This window comes from Seriola lalandi, unplaced genomic scaffold (assembly GCF_002814215.2).
Source record: "Seriola lalandi dorsalis isolate HSWRI2012SDOR001 ecotype SW California unplaced genomic scaffold, Sedor1 jcf7180002054580, whole genome shotgun sequence".
NCBI classification, from domain to species: Eukaryota; Metazoa; Chordata; class Actinopteri; order Carangiformes; family Carangidae; genus Seriola; species Seriola lalandi.
Genome location: NW_019525133.1, coordinates 1,903,683 through 1,915,993, shown reverse-complemented (window position 1 = coordinate 1,915,993; position 12,311 = coordinate 1,903,683). Strand labels below are relative to the sequence as shown.

General features: G+C 42.0%; 1 protein-coding gene across 1 annotated transcript in view; it reads left to right on the top strand.

The window, feature by feature from the left end:
• The window catches only part of adam12b (ADAM metallopeptidase domain 12b), a 42,613-nt gene that overhangs the window by 12,861 nt on the left and 17,441 nt on the right, over positions 1 to 12,311 (top strand). Inside the window, exons 10-11 of the mRNA XM_023418065.2 lie at positions 8,802 to 8,979; positions 11,917 to 12,006. Coding sequence (XP_023273833.1) covers positions 8,802 to 8,979; positions 11,917 to 12,006 — 268 coding nt within the window. The remainder of the gene's footprint in view (positions 1 to 8,801; positions 8,980 to 11,916; positions 12,007 to 12,311) is intronic.

Below are 12,311 nucleotides of genomic sequence, written 5' to 3'. Positions count from 1 at the left end.
GCTCAGAAACTGTGTTTGTTTGTACAGCCACTGGCAACAGTGAGCTCATCCTGCTGTTCTCATTCTACAACATTTATTCCAGAGAAAAAAAATGCATAATGCACACAGAGCACCACTGGATTTATGCAGTGTAGTTTTTAAACATGCACTCAGTGTAGTGATGTGACGACTTTGCTGTAGTGCGTCAGCGGCCAAAGATATCGAATGTCGTCATGCAGAGAGTTTAGAAAAATGACTGATCTAAATGAGTTAGAATGAGTGATGGCGTTATCGAATTCTTGGTAACAGAATAGGTTAATGAAGCACAGACGCTCCCTCTCAGCACTGTCTGCTACATAATTATGAGATTAGACACATTAATAGTTGAGAGAGGTGATCAGTGACCTTTCATTCTGAAACTCGCTCCTCTGTTTGCTAAGTAAAGAGTGCAGGATAAATCCATACACTGTGTATGCTGACATTTTGTCTGGCAATTTTGTGTTGATACACTGACTCCAAGTATCAATATTTCCCTATTTAATTATTAATATTTTAATTTTGCATTGACCATTGTTCATTGCAGACTGTATGTTTGTGCTCAGTGAAGATGACTATAACATTTAATGGACTTCATTGATTCTTATAAGTGGGCGGCACGGTTGCCTCACAGCAAGAAGGTACTGGGTTCAAACCTCTCTGTGTGTAGTTTGCATGTTTTCCCCCTGCCTGCGTGGGTTTCCTCCGGGTATTCCAGCTTCCTCCTTAGGATAATTGGTGACTCTACATTGCGTGAAGGTGTGAATATGCGTGTGAATGTTTGTTTGTTTGTATACGTTAGACCTGTGATATTGGTGAGCTGTCCAGGGTGTACACTGCCCTCGCCCAGTGTCAGCTGAGGTGTCTCAGAGATGTCAAAGATGAAAGAAAGGCAAATTTATTTTAGAGCACCTTTCAACAACAAGGTAATTCAACGTCTTTTACATGAGACATAAAGGGCCTTGTCATGTAGTTATTATCACAGAGATTTATCACCCAACTCAGTGTTGTGTTTTAGTGTCTTCCAGCTCATTGTTTTTGGTTTTATGACCTGCAGCTTTACAATTTGGTTAACTGTCACCACTGTGATAAACCCACTGTATGCTCCCTGCCCAGGAAGAGACGACAGGCACACTGAGCAACTAGCTGGTGAACAGTTAAAGAGCCAGATATTTCCCTGAGAAGATGGTGGAGGGCGAACACAGAGCTAAAAGGGAGAGTGAATATTGGACTTGCATTCATCACGTGAACAGAAACTTGACTCAAAATAAATGCTTATGTTGCTCTGTGTCTGCTGGACGTGTAAACTAGCAATTTTTTCACTAAGATGTTCGTTCATGTGTCATGGTGTGTTAACAGCTTATCACAGCTGCTTCCAGGAGGCCAAATAAATCAAACAATACTACTTTAAACTCATAATAATGTTCTTACATGGGCTTCCTTTGTTTTTATTTTTTATGTTAAGGGTGAGAGATCAACTGTGTTCTCTAGACAATGTTGTTGTTTAGATGATATCAGTTGAGCTGCGTTAGACTTTAAGCCACAGAGAGCTCATAGTCTTAAGTTTGTCATAAGAAACATTTTTTCCAGAGCTTCTATGCCAGCTTAAATGGGGAAAATTATCAACTTACCCAAGTTTATTTATTTATTTTTTCTTTTCTTTTCATTTTTCTCTTTTTTATATTACCAGCCTTCCCTTGACCCTCATCCCAGATGCCTTCAGAATGTCAAACACATCGTTGTAAAACAGGGAAGCTCATTTGACTGTGTGTTTGGGATACTCTTAGCTTAGACTTGCTAATGGAGGAGAGGACAGGCTGCATCTAAATGACATGATTATCAGTGACGCTGCCAGCTGCAATCAGGGCCAGGGCACAAAGAGAGATCCGCAGAGAGGTGCTTTATGCCTGGATAGACAGGCAGCGTTGAGGAAGCAGTGGTTTTATTTGCCTTTTATCTCCCTCAGTGGTAAAGCAGGAGGGGAAACACAGGAGAGGTAGAGGTGAGAGTGAGAGACAAACAGGAGAGAGATGACAGTGAAGGAATTATTTAGGTACACATGGACAACGATGACAGGCGTATGAGACCGGCCACGGGAGATTTGTGTCATAACAATGAGTGGAAATTTGAGGGACAGAGGAAGGGAACAGAGTTTACATGGACATTTTGAAGTGGAGATGTCTTTTAGAAGTTGAGCTAAGAGTTGCATCATATGAACGTGGGGAGAAAGCTCAAAAGTGCTTTCCTGTGTCTGTATGTGTGACTCAAAAGAAAGGTGAAGCACAGCAGGGAGCGGTGGCTCGACTTCGAGGCCAAGAGGTGAATACTTCGTCAAGACAATATGAGGGAGCTTGTGACTCTTGTTATTTTCTTGTCGAAGTGACAGAGTGCAAGTGAGGTGAGAAGGTACAAAATGTCATCATCTGCTGTGGAGAGGAGGGAGAAATCTTGTGAGGTTGCCAGTGGGTAAATGTTTGCAGTAAATTTAGCTTGTGTTTTGCTTTTCCTCCTGATATTTAATCACCATAGGCTCCTGCCAGTGTTGCAGCCTAACATTTGTTGAAAGGTCAGACATGTCGCTCCTGCTTAGCTCGACCTAAATACATGTCAGTCTGTGGTGCAGCATAGACAGCAGTAGAGACAGCTTGATGTCGGCCTGAGAGCCCACAAAAGGAAGAGCCCCTCATGTAACCAGTGCCTACACTGTTTACAGAGCCGTTTCACTCCCCATCCAGACTGACGTTTCCTCCTCCTCTGAACCCACCGGCCTCATATGCTGAGATGATTAAACTGACAGGAATCATCTGCACTGCACATATGGCTTCAGATCCAGGAAAAGCTGCTCGGTGCACAGGAGACTGTATCTCTGCATCTCAGTGCACTGTCAATAAGAGCTCGTCTGAATGCTACAAGATCATTTTGTAAGTTACTATGAAAAGGCTGCCTCCTTTGCTGAGTCGTGTTATGGGATCCATACTAGGGACAAAATTTAGCTGCTTCACTTTTTTGTCTGTTATTTTATAATCAGACCCTTGTGTATCCCCCAACTTTATGGAGATGCAGTACTAAATCGCTTCTTAAGTACACCTTTAAATCATTAATTTAAGGCCTGTGTTTCATGTGATAAATAGGTCTGACAGTTGTGTAATAGTATAATCAGTTTTTTTTGGGGGGGGGGTAGATCATCTGCTCAATTATGTAAAGTGAAGAGAGCTGTACATGATTGGGTCCTCTAAGCATTGAGTGACTGACAAGCGGGGGAAGGAAGGCTAAAGTGGTTTTGCAATAGATGTTTGTGCACTCATGTTTGCACTTCCAGTACATGCTCACAGATAAGCTGTTGTAGTCAGAACTGTATTCTTTGAAAGCTTGGTTTGAGTCTAGCTCTCCCGCTATGTACCTGAGCAGATTGTATGTTCCGAGAGAAGCTGATAGGCAACTCGCTGCTATATAGTAGGAGCTTCCCCTGTAAAGTTGTCCGATGCTAAAGCACATTTACTGTCCAATTAATGAGAAAGCAGGACTACAGTCATCATTGTGGCGTATAGGCAGCTCAGACAGCAGATGGTAAAACCTAGTGAAGCATGCATTGTTGACTTTCAGAGAGAAAGTCAACATGGGAAGGGTTAATATCTGTTCTTCCCTTTTCTTTTTTACATCTTCTATGACAGATTTGTCATACATTAGGAAAGGCCAATAAAAAATGAGCAGATAACATTGGAGGGTTTTTTACCTTCTCTGTTATATGGCAGCTTCACTGACTGAGTCTAGTCTGTGAGATAGTGCCACACATTTCTCTCTGTCAGTGTCAGTATCAGTATCTTTAGCAGTGTGTTACTCTCAATGTGAATGACATATTTGCCTTTCAAACAGTAACAACAGCCAAAAAGGGGCTTCCTAATTAGATTTTGTGTAACTTTTGTGCGCAGCCATAACAGTTCCACCCCAGCTAACTACACCTGGAGAGAGTGCAGGGCTTTAAGCTAATATTATCCAGGGAAACCTACACTCGCTGCTCGACTAATTTCCTGGACAGCAGAGCAGGCGTGTGGTCTCAGCTGTGATAATACACACCCTCGATGTGGGTCTGTTGCAGACTGAGATCTGCACATTGGAGCTGTTCCTAAATTATTTAATGCTGATTTATGGGGTGTCTTTTTTTATAGGTTTTTTTTTTAAACTCCTGGTCCTGTGAGCATGGTTGTTGACTTAAATCCTTTTCATTTCTTACAAATGTCTGAATTGCCTGCCAACACTGCACTTCTTGAAATGTAGCTGTGGTTAGAAAGAAGGTACACTAATATTTAACTGCATCCGCGCTTCAGTTGGGAAAAATAATTATAGGCCCTGAAAACATTTTTCAGTCACCTTCTTACTCTGTGTCTTCATGTAGGACCTCATTACTCAATTTTCAGCCAATGTTTGAACAGTTATGATTTCACATTTATTGTCATTGAGTTCTTCTGGTTCTACTGGATTTTGATGGGTGGGACTCAAATCTGATCAAACCACACCCACACCGTCTTGATGAGGTAAATTAGCTTCTGTTAGCATTAAACTTTTAACAGATAACTGTTTTAATGTAATAATATTTTTTTTTCTTTATCTCTAATTTTCACTTATTTAGTCATGGATATTTAATGTTAGAGAGAAACCATTTCAAAGTTACAGTTCACCAACAAACCACTGTCCAGTTGCAATGCTCATTGCACTGATGCATATTTCTGCAGTCAGCATCTTGCATTACATAACAAGTGAACAGTAATTTACTGCTGTCTTTTCCTATTGAATAAATCGATTTCCATCCTGACATTCAGCTGATGGCACAAAAACACTTGGAAACCACCGCCACAACTCAGAGTCATTTATTTATGTTAGTCCATGTCTGGACAGTACACGTGTATCTGCTCATTGTCATTAAGAACTGCACCGGGCAGTTGGTGACGAAGAAGTAAGATATTCTTGCAGCATCCCTGGACACCTGGTAACAGATACTGTGTTACCAGGCACCTGTAACCTGGAGGGTTGTCGGCTACAATTTAGTGGCGCAGCTCGATTATCAAAGCCCTGTTCTTACACGACCACTGGCCACACTGGACTTCAGTTCAGTGGTTAGCAGCAAGTCCCCAGTTCGACTCATGTTGGCCCGGACCATTTGCTGCATGTCATTCCCCTGCTCCCTCTCCCTTTATTTCCTGTCTCCACTGTCACTGTCCAATAAAAGCATAAAACACCCCAAAAAATAATTTAAATATTTTCAAGCATATGAATAACCGAGCACATCTTAATTACTTACTTGTACAGATTGTATTTAATTGGCTTTAAATGTCATTTCAATTCAATTCAGTCCATAATGGCTTAGTTTTTCTTTATGTGGGTCAACTTTGGCTGACATTTACTGGTATACATCTGTAAGGTCTTTGGTGGAATAAGACTTTTGCAAGATGACAACCAGCAGTTCAGTGTGTGTAGAGTGGTGAAATGAACAGCAACATCAGTCCCAACAGGTTTACAGAGCTTTTTTATTTTTATCTGAACCTTTTTAGTTGATACAGTTGAGTCAAAGCACACAACTTACAGATGGAAGCAGCACATTAAATGGCTCAAGAGAGGGGCTGACTCAAGCCCACAGACCAAAAAACAATCCCCTCAACTCACAGGTGTGACCAATGATAATTATCCAGATTGCATTTACAATATACCAAAACTCTACAATATTAAGCTACAGAATAAATTATATGAATGTTACTGTTGCAACAAAAACAATAACTGAAACTAAGCAGTAAAGAAACGAAAATAAACCAAATGCAAACTATGTTAGCCCTAGTTATATATCATGAAACCAATGGGAGGGTTGCACGATATTTTATAGTAGTCGTAGTGGACAGATGCTTGGACAGGTTAGCCCCTGATGATTAAATGTGTTTTTGCAGACAGTGTTTTAGTAGATAAATCAGTCAATGGTCTGCAAAGAGGAGTTAACTCCTCAAAAAATATGCTCTCTTCTGCGCCCGCCTCAAACAAAGCTGTGGCTGTATTCATACTGCTGGAGCTCAGACCTGAATTCATGTTGATTTTAGCATAGCCTACATGTATCCACTGGATGTTTGTAATACTTTCCATGTGGGTCCAATTTGGTCAATAGAAACCTGATTTTCCCTCAGAAATCTCCAACTGACAACTGTCTCAACGTTTACTATTAATGCCAGTTTATTGAGAACAGACTCTGTTTACTCCTCGTGCACATTCCATCCACTCATGTTGATCCTGAAACATGTCTGTCTTCTGTTATCAGTGGCAGCCCATGTTATTTACAAGGGGGTCGGTCTGCTCTGTGTCGTAGTCTGATCTGCATAGTCTGTCTATCCTTGATTTGGTGCAGGGTCCCCGTGCACAAGGCAGCAAAGCTCTTTTTATGACTAAAAAGACTCTAACAAGTGGATTATGGGGGCAGACAAGGGGGGACAGAGACAGGTCGATTGCCTTTTGGTCAGTGAGAGATGAAAGCAGCCGACACTCAAAGGTGGACAGTCTGAGTGAAGTGGACATAGCTGTTTCACCCAAGGGTGCCTGTTAGAAGAGGATGTTTTTCTGTGTTCTATGTTCTTGGGAAATCTGTGTTCTTTTGGAAAAAAACAAAAAACAGATTTCCTTCCCATTGAATGCCTCCACCGTTATCTCCAGTCCCCTCAGGAGGAGCTTCACTATAGTCAACTAACAGCAGTGAAATATCCATGTAGTTGCAGCAGCCAAATCCCCCTTAGGCACAGGCAAAGCATCACATACCCCCCCCACCCGACCTCTGTCCATCGCCAGGCTCCACAAACATATTCTGTGTAATGTTGAATTTTCACAAATCTGCCCTGTCAAGCCGCAAGCTTTGCAGACAGTCTCCACGCCCCGTTGCGTTTGAAGACCCCAGTCAGTCTATCGCTGCATAAGTACGTGTATGACATGTTTCTGTCTGAAGTCAAGCTTTTCAAGCTTCCGATGCCAGCTGCTTCTCTCTATACCACGTCTGCCAATCCTCTCTGCTAGCCATTGCTCCTTGTTACCCCATATCCTCCACATCCTCTTTTTGAAGCGAGACTATGTCCCACCATGACTGTGTGAGATACTCATTTTACGCCCCAAAGCCTGCTTTTCTGTGTCAGTCCCTCTGTGATTCTGTTTTTGTTTGGGTCGAGCCTTGGTTATGTTGCTGTCATCCACTGTGTTTTAGGAAATGTGTGTCCTGTGGCTTGTGTTTCATACTGCCAATGTGTTTAGAGAGGTTGAAGCAGGACATGGGTCTTACAGGCGGTGAAGCACTGAGGTGGGTATAGAAATGTTTGAAGTGGAGTGACCAGACTGCAGCACACCTAAACAGGGGCTTCATATTTTGTAAAATGACGACTAAAATGCACGAAGCCAATGTGTTATTAATACTTACTCTTGTTTATTCAGCGTAATAAATGAATGCGAAGAAAATAACCTATATGAGACGATGGGCCCCCTGAACACAGGCATGTAAAAGACCCCCCAACCGTCCTCTGCCATCTTTCCAGACCTGCCGCTGGTTGAGCAGCAAGATTTCTGCCATTTGTCTGTGTGGTCGTGTTCCTCCCTTACTGTGTCTTTGTGGTCATTTTACGGCTCTTTGTAGTCATTTTGAATCTCTTCATTGTTGGTTTTGGTCTCTGTTGTCATTTTTGCATCTCTTTGTAGTTATTTTGCATCCCTTTTGGTCTTTTTTGACTGTGGACGTTTTGCATCTGTTCGTCGTTTTGTGCTATTTTGTGGTCCTTTGGCGTCTCTATGGGGTCATTTTGGCGCCACCCCTCTCGCCCTGCCCCTGGTTAAACAGCTTGATTTCTGTCATTTTTTCTGCACGTTCCATGATTTTCTTCCTTTCTTTTTCTCTCCATAAAAGGTTTTCCGTCCCTTTGTCCATACCTCATGTCTTGTTTCTGTTATCACTGTGTATAATCCTGTTTTCTGTCGCCTTCTTGTCTACGTGTCTCCATATTATTTTTGTTTTTCACTCTTCATGTCTCTTTCCCTTTCTTTCTTTCTATTTATTTCTGGTCCTTGGTTCTCAGACTCACTGAAACTCACTCGAGCAGGACGGCAATTCCCTCGGGCTTCACAGCTGTTATTGGCACATCGCACAGTTTCATCTGTAACATTTTCTCTTTTTCAATACGAAATCCAATTTCTTTCCTCACTAAATTAGACATTAGTCAGCACTTCAGGTAAGTGATACCAGGGAGTGAAATTAATGCAGTAGAAATTATGTGGTTTGGGGCTTGCTATTTTATCAGGGTTTCATGTACACACATGCTCACACACACAAGTCATCCACATCAAACATACACCTCCTCATTCCCTTTCCTCCGGCCAGTTGCTTAAATTGTCCTGCTCCAGCCAGGATATGCCTCTTGAAAATGTGGCTGCCAGAGAAAATGTTTCTCTGGACATTCGATGGCCCGTTTATGTATTGAGTAGGATTGAAAATCTCTTGAACTGGAGCTCATACGGTGTCAGTAGACCATTAAATTTGTGTGAAAAGGCCTCTTGAATGAGCAGATTGAAGAAAGGTTTCAGTGAAAGCTCTGTCTGCATTCTGCTTCAGCGGGATGATTGAGGCCACTTTTCTTGAGATCATTTTGGTTTCGGAACAGTTAAAACCCACACATGAAGCAGGATTTTTTTTTTCTGCATCTCGGGCAAATCTGTTTGATTTTTTTAATATGTCTCCTCGTGCTTTAATTTCAGTCCACCTTGTTCTTCCATTCATCCCATAGGTATCCATTCCCAACAGTGTTCAGCACATGCAGTAAGAAGGACCTCGCTGCCAGTCTGGAGAAAGGTGTAGGCATGTGTTTGTACAACATGCCTGAGGTCAAGGTGCTCTACGGTGGACAGAAGTGCGGCAATGGCTACGTGGAGGAAGGAGAGGAGTGCGACTGCGGGGAGGCAGAGGTAAAGTTGAGAGCAAACACCTTCATCCTCAACTGCTCCTGTGGAGTGGATCAGTCTCCAACACCGTGGTTGGAAACAGTGCGTATAAAAGAAAATGTTTTTGCTGGATAAACAAAAGTTAAAACACAAACAAATGTTCAGAAAATAGATTTCAAGTCAAGAGTCTGTGAAGTGTAGACGATATGATTCCAAGCACTGAAAGTGCCAACAGGTCACTCAGAACCTCCCCTCCCTACGTAAACCACAACAAACTTAAAGTTAAACCTTCTCTTGAAACTGATGTTGTTATTGCGGCTTAAAAGCACCAAGACCTGCTGTACAAAAAAAGTCTAAAAGCTCAGCAAACCACCTGAGAGACCTAATATAAGTACCTTTCTTTTTTTCTTCTTTTTTTTTTACGTCACACCTTCTATCGGTCTTCCACATGTGCTGAACAGCGTTCTGACAGTCTGCCACGGTGATGTCATATCCTCATTGAAGGCCCATTAATCAAAGCACTGTCCAACTTTGTGACAAAGGAAACAAAGAAAAGTGTAATCGGGTCGAAAGCTGAAATAAGCTTTCTTTGGCTGTGCCACCCAAACAACCAGGCACGCTCAGATGCATGCATCCACTCACGAAACACAAGCTTTGTTTCTCTTGCGCACACACAGACACACACACGCACACTGCAGGGTGCCTCAGAAAGTGAAGTGAGAATCACATGTGGGGAGCAGGTATCACTCAGCTGTAGCTAAGGCAGCTGTGTGTCTCAAGGATCCTAAAACCAAAGGAGATTTGTTGTTGAATATATCGTTGTAAATCTCTCATGAGTGATGGAGTTCCTGGAGAGCATTATGAAAAGTGAAAAATGCACCTCCCAACCAACATCGAAAACCCATAAACGTTCAATATCTAAACAAAGAAAAGCAGCAATTCCTGTCATCTGAGAAGTTAGATCATCACTGAACGTGAGGCATTTTTGCTTGAACAACAATGACTCGAACAATACATCATGCTGATTGTTATCATATATTCTACATTGATTGACTAATTGTTTAAGCTCTGTCAGACACGTTTTGCCCCATTTGATCTTCTTGCTTCTGCTATAATTATACGTTATGATTTAGCTTTGAATATTTGTAGTTCACTAAAGTTATAGATAACTAGAACTCAAAGATTCAGATCAGTATTTACCTTTTGTCGACTGAGAAGGCAGAAACACTATAGGTCTTAGTGGCAGCTTAATTGATATTCACAAACTGTAGCTTTAACCTGAAAATGAGATCAGCACAAGATATGAACGGTTAATTAAATATATATTTGACAGATTGAAACTGTTGTAGCTTACTGACTTTAATGCCTTATTATTCATGAGCTACTTACTTTGAATAGCAGAGGCCCTGGTGCAGAGCTGTTACATTGATAAGCTTAAATTGTTGATATAAGTGTAAAAGTAATGAGCAGATTTTTCTCTGAAACTGGCGTGATTTGATTTCTTTAGAGAATGGTGGCGAGTTGAACTACAAAAACACACAGTCTACTCACAGTTGTAGAGCGGTGTTAGAGGCTTCCTTTCCTCTCACACATGATCTTTGATGTGTAAATTCCCCAGCTTCCCATCAGCACATTCATCAGACAGCGGGAAAGATTAAATTTTAGCCGTTACCGAATGAACGTTCATTAGCTACAGCTGATGATGACCCTGCCACGGATGCTGTTTGTCATTTCAACCAGTAAAATTTGTGTTCAACACCGGCTTAACTGAGCCTGCCAGCATTATCCTAATGAACAAAGAGAGAAAAGGTTTGATAAGAGGTTCGTTAGCATTGGGGCTTAACAAAATCCAGTTTATTACCAACTGGGAACCAGATCCAAAGTGATATTGCTATTTGAGTGTAATAACTTTTTTGCAATTTTGGTGAGTGGACTCTTTAAACCTGACTGACTCAACAGTAGGTTTTTATTATTTAGTAAGGTGCTGTTATGACTATGGACTCCATAATTTAGACGCAGCTCTAGGTAGTATTTTTGCCAGCTTGCCCCTGCATAACCTCCATAATGTCGCCACAGAGGGTCCGCTTGTTTGATCTGCCAGCCCACTTAGACTGAGAGATGAAAGCAACCTTCTCTCTCCTCTCCAAACAATACGCTTATGTCAGGGCCAAGAGGTAAACAGCCAGCCTCCTATAAAACCTCACATCAACTGAAAGTCAGACATCCACCAATCCAGCTGCCTCCAGTTCCCAACCTTCAGCACATCTTGTTTCAACCTAAGAGCCCCACACGTAAAACAGCCACGTTGACGGAAGATAAATGATAGTGGGAGTTATTTTCTGCGTGATAGTGCAATGCATGACACCACTTGGAAAACAAAGCTGATGTGTTTTGGCATCCAATAAAGGGGAAACATCTCAACACCTCCCTGAAGTCTTTTATAACATTATTCCCATTTCAACTTCTCCTTGCGTATCCTCCTCTCCTCTTGGCGTTTTCTGCCAGCCGCCAACTGATCCTTGTCATTGTGTCAAAGTGGCTACAATCCTCTCCTCTTAAGGGCTTTCAGTACCCACTCCCGCTCCTGTCCGTGGCACCCTAATAGTCAACTCGGACACATCTTTCCCCATCAAATCTCAGTTGAAGCCCTTAACACAGACCCTTCCAAATGCTACACCTGATTCCTATCGTTTTCTCCTCTGCCTCACAGCTCTCACTTTTTTGACCCCACTTGGGTCAGAGTACTAAACTCTACAGGTCTACAGAGTTCTCCAAATCCAGATCACATGAGTTTCAGTTAATACAGTCTCCATCCAATGGTTTTCAGGTCAGGGTGGGAGTCCCCGGGCAGGAAGTGTGCTCCCCTGACCTGGAAGTCTTGATCTGACAAGAGCAAACTGACAGAGCGGTGATGATGTCCACATGTTGTTAACTATTTTGTTTTCTCTCCCTCATCCTCAGGAATGTATGAACCCATGCTGCAACGCCACCACATGTACCCTCAAGGGAGATGCCGTGTGCGCCCATGGACAGTGCTGTGAAGACTGCAGGGTAAGACTTTTCATGCAATCTTGGGTCTGTCGCATGTATTATCCTTCCACCTTGGATCTCCCGATCTTTCCCAATTTAAATGCACATATACCTTTCCAATAGCTTAAAAAAAACTTTGGAAACTTTATTATGAAATTGTATTTTCAAAGCTTTACTCTGCAGAGATGGACGTTTTTCATTTCTAAACTCAAGTACAAAGCCTGAAACTTTCTGAAACTCTCTTAATTCTCTCTGGTAGGTTATTAAGAGTCTCACAATAGTGTGTCTTGGTATATAATTTAATATCTCAGGTCAGTTCATTCCAA